Source organism: Bufo bufo, chromosome 2, assembly GCF_905171765.1.
Source record: "Bufo bufo chromosome 2, aBufBuf1.1, whole genome shotgun sequence".
Taxonomy (NCBI): Eukaryota; Metazoa; Chordata; class Amphibia; order Anura; family Bufonidae; genus Bufo; species Bufo bufo.
The window spans coordinates 255956884-255964099 of NC_053390.1; the positions used below are offsets into that span (position 1 = coordinate 255956884).

Genomic DNA, 7216 nt, shown 5'->3' on the forward strand with positions numbered 1-7216 from the left:
CATTATCAATCATGTTACTGCTCCGTGCCTCTGCTGTCCAGTGCGGGGCTTGGCACTCTGTCACGCAGCAGATTACCCGCACGGCATCCGCTCGTGTGAAAGAGCTCTAAGAGTCCTAGCTTTTCACTCACAAATCCTCCTCCGAAACATATAAACCTCTGCATCGGGTTTTGTTACGTGCCGACAATCCTCCATGTGAACATACCTTAAAAAGCGTCGCAACACACTAGGCAGTGACCGTTTTAAAGAGGTATTGTTTAATGGACAGAGCCTCTAGGTGCAACTGCAACGCCCCCGTTGCTCCTATAGGTTTATTGACATATATTAAAACATCATTATTCTCAGCAATGCGGGCACATATAAACATGGGACCAACACAGATGTCTTCATAAGTCAAGCGCACATTTAACAGGTCAGCCGGTGTCATAGGTACAAATCTGCTGACAGATGCCCTTTAATTGAAAACCTGAGACAAGCTCAGCAATGCGTGTATTCAACTTGCAAGTGGTATGACCCACATATTTTAAGTGGCATGAAACACACTCCACAATACAACCTAGGTGGGTGCTATTAGTTGAGAAACAATTTTATAAGAAAAGTCCTATCTTCCGATGCTGTAGAAATAACCTGAGACTTCTTTACCTGGGAGTTGTAGTTTCACAGTAGCTGGAGTGCTGAAGGTTGCTGATCTGTAGGGAGATTCCTACAGAAATCCAGACTGCCTAGAGGCCAGGTAGTCCGCTGGGGAACCATCAAACCTCATCGATATATTATTCAGAGCGTCCTGCCATTACAGATCTGTATTATTTATGTGCTCTCTATATATTTAACAGTTTATAACTGACAGCAGTGGTCGGCGAGCTGTGGCTCTCCAGCCGATGAGGGGGGACAAGTACCAGCATGCCAACGCGCGCCACAGCTTCCATGGCATGCTGGTACCTTTTCACCACAGCTGGAGAGTCACAGGTTGTATGACACTGATGTAGACAGCTAAGAGTACGTTCAAATCAGCTTTCAAAAGGCAGAGGAACAGCCTGCCGGAGTTCACCGTATCCGGCGTAGGCGGATTGTTTTGGGAACCATTGGATTTCGGCCAGACAAATAACACTGCATGCGGCAGTTTATGTCTGGCCAATGGAACAGGCTGTCGGATCTCCTAACACTAGTGCGAACCTAGTGTCAGTTAAAGGGGTTCTCCGGGCTTTGAATATTGGACGACCTATCCTCAGAATAGGTTATCAATATCAGTTTGGTGGGGGTCCGACACCCAGCACCCCCTCCAATCATCTGTATGAGGAGACGGCATGCGCAGTGTGCACGTGCTGTCCTCCTTTTGTCTTCCTGCTCGGTGCTGCTTTGCCATAGACATAGCAGTGGACAGGAAGAGAGAAGAGAGACGGCACGTGCCCACTGAACGCGCCGTTTTCTCAAACAAAATTAAAAGCCCGGAGAAACCCTTTAATGGTCTCCAACCTGTAGCTCTCCAGAGGTTGCAAACCAGCCTGCAGCTGTCAGAGCATGTTGGGAGTTGTAGTTTTTCAGCTGGAGAACCACAGACTGCAGTACACAGCTATAAGGCATACGTCTTGACGTAATCCTCAATCAAATCGTCAACACCAGCTTCCTATTGACTTCAATATGAGAACCGCCAACCTTTTGCCATGTGAACATACCCTGAAAGTGAAAACGTGGAACATTCACCCTACAACTGTAGGTCTGGAGGCTAGAGAGCAGAATCAAGCATGTGTTTTTTTAATTGCTGTAAATCGGCAGTGCAAAATTGATTTGTGTAAGGAACCTTATAGTAATAGGTTGCAGAGAAAGTTAAGATGAGGAGGACAAAGAAGCCATGAGTGTCTACGTGCAAAGGCTTTGTTAGTGAGTGGGTGACAGTGGCTGCTCTTAGCGTCAGAACCTGATGGCTGAAGTCTATAGGACACACAGCCTAGACAGGACCAGACTAAGGCTACGTATTTCCAGCAGAGAGCAGCTAAAAGATCACCGCCGCATCCCTACTGACCGGGCCACTTTTGGGCATAAATGGCGGGTTTCAGTAGGACAAATACCGTTGCATGCAGCTGTTTTTGGTCCAGCTGACTGCCGGTATTTGTGCCGGATCTGCTTGACGGAGATGTGAACGAGGCCTAAGAAAGCACCACCATGTCCTCTTACATGGCATGAAGTAAAAGCTTTCATTATTCATGCCCGCTGACCTACAAATACATATTTACCGACAGAAGATGGGCGGACTGGCAGAAGATGGGCGGACCGACAGAAGGTCATGTTCAGTGAAGACAAGGCAATAATGAAGTAGAATGATGCTGAAATGTTTCTAGAACTAAAAAGGTATAGGAAACAGAATATTCTCACCGCCATCTCCGTGGTATCCTCCGTCTCTTCCAGGCGGCTCTATGCAACTCGGCCAGATCTGTCCACTACGTCTCACACCAACAATTGCTGCTTCAGATACCCTCAGCTGACAGTGGCGAGCAGGTGCCTGGGGTGTAGGAGGGCTGGCACTGCCAGGTGAAGGCGGAGACCGACCCCAGGGACCCCGTGGGGATACCCTACCAGAGGGTCCAGAAGACAACTCCTCCTCACTGGAAGTCAAGTTCTCATTGGAGCTGCAGTCGGGTGTGTATCCACCCCCTAAGTCTTCAAAGCTCTGTGGTGAAACAGAGCGCCGAGGCCATGGTCCTCCCCAGTGACTTCCAGGACCAGGTAATGCATTATCCTTAAGGAAGCGTGGATTTAACTCGGCTTCTTCGTATTCGCCATCCCAACCACAACTGCTGTCTGAAGAGCGTCCACGGCGAGGTTCTACAGGCGGTGGTGGCCTTGGATTCCCTTCAGGATGGGATGCTGCCCTGCGAAGCCGGTCCGACCGTGGTTCTAGCGCATCCCTTTCCGTCAAGCTTAATAGCCGACGGGGGCCCCTAGGTACATCCCCGGGAGACAGATCAGGGGCTCCGACAGGTGGCTCCCTGCGACCAGGTCCTCTAATTCTTTCCTCTGGGCTCTTCTGCTCCCTTCCAGGACCCAGTACTCGCTCTTCTCGACCTGGACCCAAAGGTCTCTCCTCACCACCACCTGGTGGATCCCTCTCTTCAAATCCCCAGCGTTGTCTATCATAACCTCGTCTCTCTTTGGCCAAAAGGGTCTGCAGGTAGATCATTCGGAAGCGCTCCCTGTTCAGCTCCCGCTCCAATCTACGTACTGACGCTCGGCACCTCTCCAGCTCCTGCTCCATGTCCCGCACAGTGCGTAACTCCATGCGGGGTGGCTCTGCATCTGGAAACTGTGCGCGCCACGCCTCGGCGAACCCTGCTGGCTCCAACATCCTGGTCGGGGCCCCTGGGGGACACTTTGCCAAAGAAGCTCAGCATGAGGCTTTTGGCATCACCAGTCTGGGTTCAGTTTGTAGTAAGCAGTGTGTATAGCTCCTAGGGATGTATATCCAGGATGTCTCTCAGGACCTCGGTCCTGGCTCAGGTCCCTGTATAAGTGAATGTCACTGGATTCCTGGCTCATTTAATGGAGGCAGCCTATGTGTATCCATGTTATCACAGCAGTCTCTCTTACCAGGACTCTTGCGGTCTAATGTGACTGTTGGGCTCCCGGTCTGCTGCTGCCCCGACTCCTCCGGTGATAGGACGCTGTCTCCGGGGCTTCTCTCAGCCCGAATCCCGTCTCCTTACGTCCCTGAAGTGCTCTCCTCGGCCTCTCTATTGTGTGTCAGTCCCTGTGTGTTTGTGTGAGGGGCGGGGTCAGCGTGGCTCCGCCCCCCGTGTCAGCCAGCGTGTGTAACGTGAGGCCGTCCTGTGAGCCGCACTGATCGCTCCCAGGAATTCTAGCCGCACGCAGTACCGCAGACTATGCGGGGGTTACCGGAGAGCTCCCATACTCTCCGCTCGTCTGCCTTTTAGGCCTGCTTCATAGCTTGCGTTTCCCAGAGGTGTTATCTCTATGGAAACGCGTCCACATTAAAGTGAATGATGTATTACAACGTCTCATTTGCAGTTTGCAACTACTAAAAAGTTGGGGTTTTATGTCATGTTTTGGGTGGGTTCACATGGGATTTTGCTGCCGTTTTTCTGCACTTTTGCTGTTTTAATTGCAGTTTTTGCAGCGTCTCGGTGCATTTTTGTGGTAAACATATCACAGGAAAAAATGCACCAAACACATATGCCACTGACTATACTAGCTAGTCATACAAGCAGATATTAAAAGCTGAGACTTTTGCCAATGTATTCCTGTCAGGAACACATCGGAGCCCATCATGCACCACTTGGCTGTGAGATGGATTTCATCACCTTCAGACCGTGTTCACACCATAGTTAGCTTTGTTTTTTTCTCACAAGTCTCCCTTTCCGCTAACTTGTGACAAAAAGTTCAATCTTTCATGGACTCAATACACTGCGTGCAGAATTATTAGGCAAATGAGTATTTTGACCACATCATCCTCTTTATGCATGTTGTCTTAGGGCTCTTTCACACTTGCGTTCTTGTCTTCCGGCATAGAGTTCCGTCGTCGGGGCTCTATGCCGGAAGAATCCTGATCAGGATTATCCTAATGCATTCTGAATGGAGAGAAATCCGTTCAGGATGCATCAGGATGTCTTCAGTTCCGGAACGGAACGTTTTTTGGCCGGAGAAAATACCGCAGCATGCTGCGCTTTTTGCTCCGGCCAAAAATCCGGAACACTTGCCGCAAGGCCGGATCCGGAATTAATGCCCATTGAAAGGCATTGATCCGGATCCGGCCTTAAGCTAAACGTCGTTTCGGCGCATTGCCGGAGCCGACATTTAGCTTTTTCAGAGTGGTTACCATGGCTGCCGGGACGCTAAAGTCCTGGCAGCCATGGTAAAGTGTAGTGGGGAGCGGGGGAGCAGTATACTTACCGTCCGTGCGGCTCCCCGGGCGCTCCAGAGTGACGTCAGGGCGCCCCAAGCGCATGGATCATGTGATTACATGGATCACGTCATCCATGCGCATGGGGCGCTCTGACGTCATTCTGGAGCGCCCCGGGAGCCGCACGGACTGTAAGTATACCGCTCCCCGCTCCTACTATGGCAGCCAGGACTTTAATAGCGTCCTGGGTGCCATAGTAACACTGAAAGCATTTGGAAGACGGTTCCGTCTTCAAATGCTTTCAGTACACTTGCGTTTTTCCGGATCCGGCGTGTAATTCCGGCAAGTGGAGTACACGCCGGATCCGGACAACGCAAGTGTGAAAGAGGCCTTACTCCAAGCTGTATAGGCTCGAAAGCCTACTACCAATTAAGCATATTAGGTGATGTGCATCTCTGTAATGAGAAGGGGTGTGGTCTAATGACATCAACACCCTATATTAGGTGTGCATAATTATTAGGCAACTTCCTTTCCTTTGACAAAATGGGTCAAAAGAAGGACTTGACAGGCTCAGAAAAGTCAAAAATAGTGAGATATCTTGCAGAGGGATGCAGCACTCTTAAAATTGCAAAGCTTCTGAAGCGTGATCATCGAACAATCAAGCGTTTCATTCAAAATAGTCAACAGGGTCGCAAGAAGCGTGTGGAAAAATCAAGGCGCAAAATAACTGGCCATGAACTGAGAAAAGTCAAGCGTGCAGCTGCCAAGATGCCACTTGCCACCAGTTTGGCCATATTTCAGAGCTGCAACATCACTGGAGTGCCCAAAAGCACAAGGTGTGCAATACTCAGAGACATGGCCAAGGTAAGAAAGGCTGAAAGACGACCACCACTGAACAAGACACACAAGCTGAAACGTCAAGACTGGGCCAAGAAATATCTCAAGACTGATTTTTCAAAGGTTTTATGGACTGATGAAATGAGAGTGAGTCTTGATGGGCCAGATGGATGGGCCCGTGGCTGGATTGGTAAAGGGCAGAGAGCTCCAGTCCGACTCAGACGCCAGCGAGGTGGAGTACTGGTTTGGGCTGGTATCATCAAAGATGAGCTTGTGGGGCCTTTTCGGGTTGAGGATGGATTCAAGCTCAACTCCCAGTCCTACTGCCAGTTTCTGGAAGACACCTTCTTCAAGCAGTGGTACAGGAAGAAGTCTGCATCCTTCAAGAAAAACATGATTTTCATGCAGGACAATGCTCCATCACACGCGTCCAAGTACTCCACAGCGTGGCTGGCAAGAAAGGGTATAAAAGAAGAAAATCTAATGACATGGCCTCCTTGGTTGCACGATGGGTGTTGTGGCCAAAATGTCCATGTAGCCCACGCCCCAAAGGTGTTCTCCAAGATCCCTACGATAGATCATCGATATCAGATTGCCTGGGGTGTGATCCAACACTCTGCACCCCTGCCAATCAGCTATTGAGGAGTAGCTCTAGCACCAGAACTACACAGCTCCATCCATTGTGTAGCTGGTTACTGCAGTGCTGCTCCCATCTAAATGAATACTGCAAGTAGCCAGCTCTGTCCACTACACGGTATTTCCAGTGCCAGAGCCACTCCCGAACAGATGATCAGCAGGGGTGCAGGGTGTTGGACCCCCGCCAACTTGATATTGAAGACCTATCCTAGGGACAGGCAGTGGTGCATCACCAATGATCGCCTCAGGCAGCACCAGGTAGGGACAAGAGGGGGAAAGCGGAAGGGCCATGGGCAATAAGCGTTTTCATTGTGGCAAAGGGGTTAGGTTGAGAAATTGACATTGAGGGGGCACCCTTTCATTTTTCGCCTCAGGCAGCAGAAAGGCTTAGTGCACCCCTGGGGACAGGTCATCAGTTTTTAAATCCTGGAGAACTACTTTAAGGTGACAGTGGGTCCTCATACCATCTGGGCTGTTGTGCCCAGGCTTCACGTATGGTATGTCCACCTCTGCTTTCATGCTTAGCTTGATTGCTCAAGCATTTTGAATATAATTGTTTTCAGTAAGTCGAGTATCCTATCACTGGATTTGGAAATCCACAACCGGTTTGTTCAGTGTGCTGTCACAGAGAATGCAATACGTCCTGGTTTCATTTACACAATTTTGAACGTCAGAAAAATTGCAGGTGATTTTCAGCAGATCAAACCTTTATTCAAATAATATGATAATAAGATATATATTAATGTTTGGTTTTGCACGCTTAAATCTGTAGGTCATGATTTTACTGGATTGGTCAGTTTTTGATAGTGTTCACATATCTGACAAGGTTATGTTGCTCTTTGGTAAGAATATCGTTGAGTGCTGCGCTATTCTATCCACTAACCTCAGAGA

At 49.4% G+C, this 7216-nt stretch overlaps 1 protein-coding gene across 1 annotated transcript in view; it reads right to left on the reverse strand.

The window, feature by feature from the left end:
• The window catches only part of BCR (BCR activator of RhoGEF and GTPase), an 80083-nt gene extending 76340 nt beyond the window's left edge, over positions 1-3743 (reverse strand). The window contains exon 1 of the mRNA XM_040416426.1: positions 2371-3743. Coding sequence (XP_040272360.1) covers positions 2371-3340 — 970 coding nt within the window. The 5' untranslated portion in view covers positions 3341-3743. The remainder of the gene's footprint in view (positions 1-2370) is intronic.
• Positions 3744-7216: the final 3473 nt, after the last annotated feature.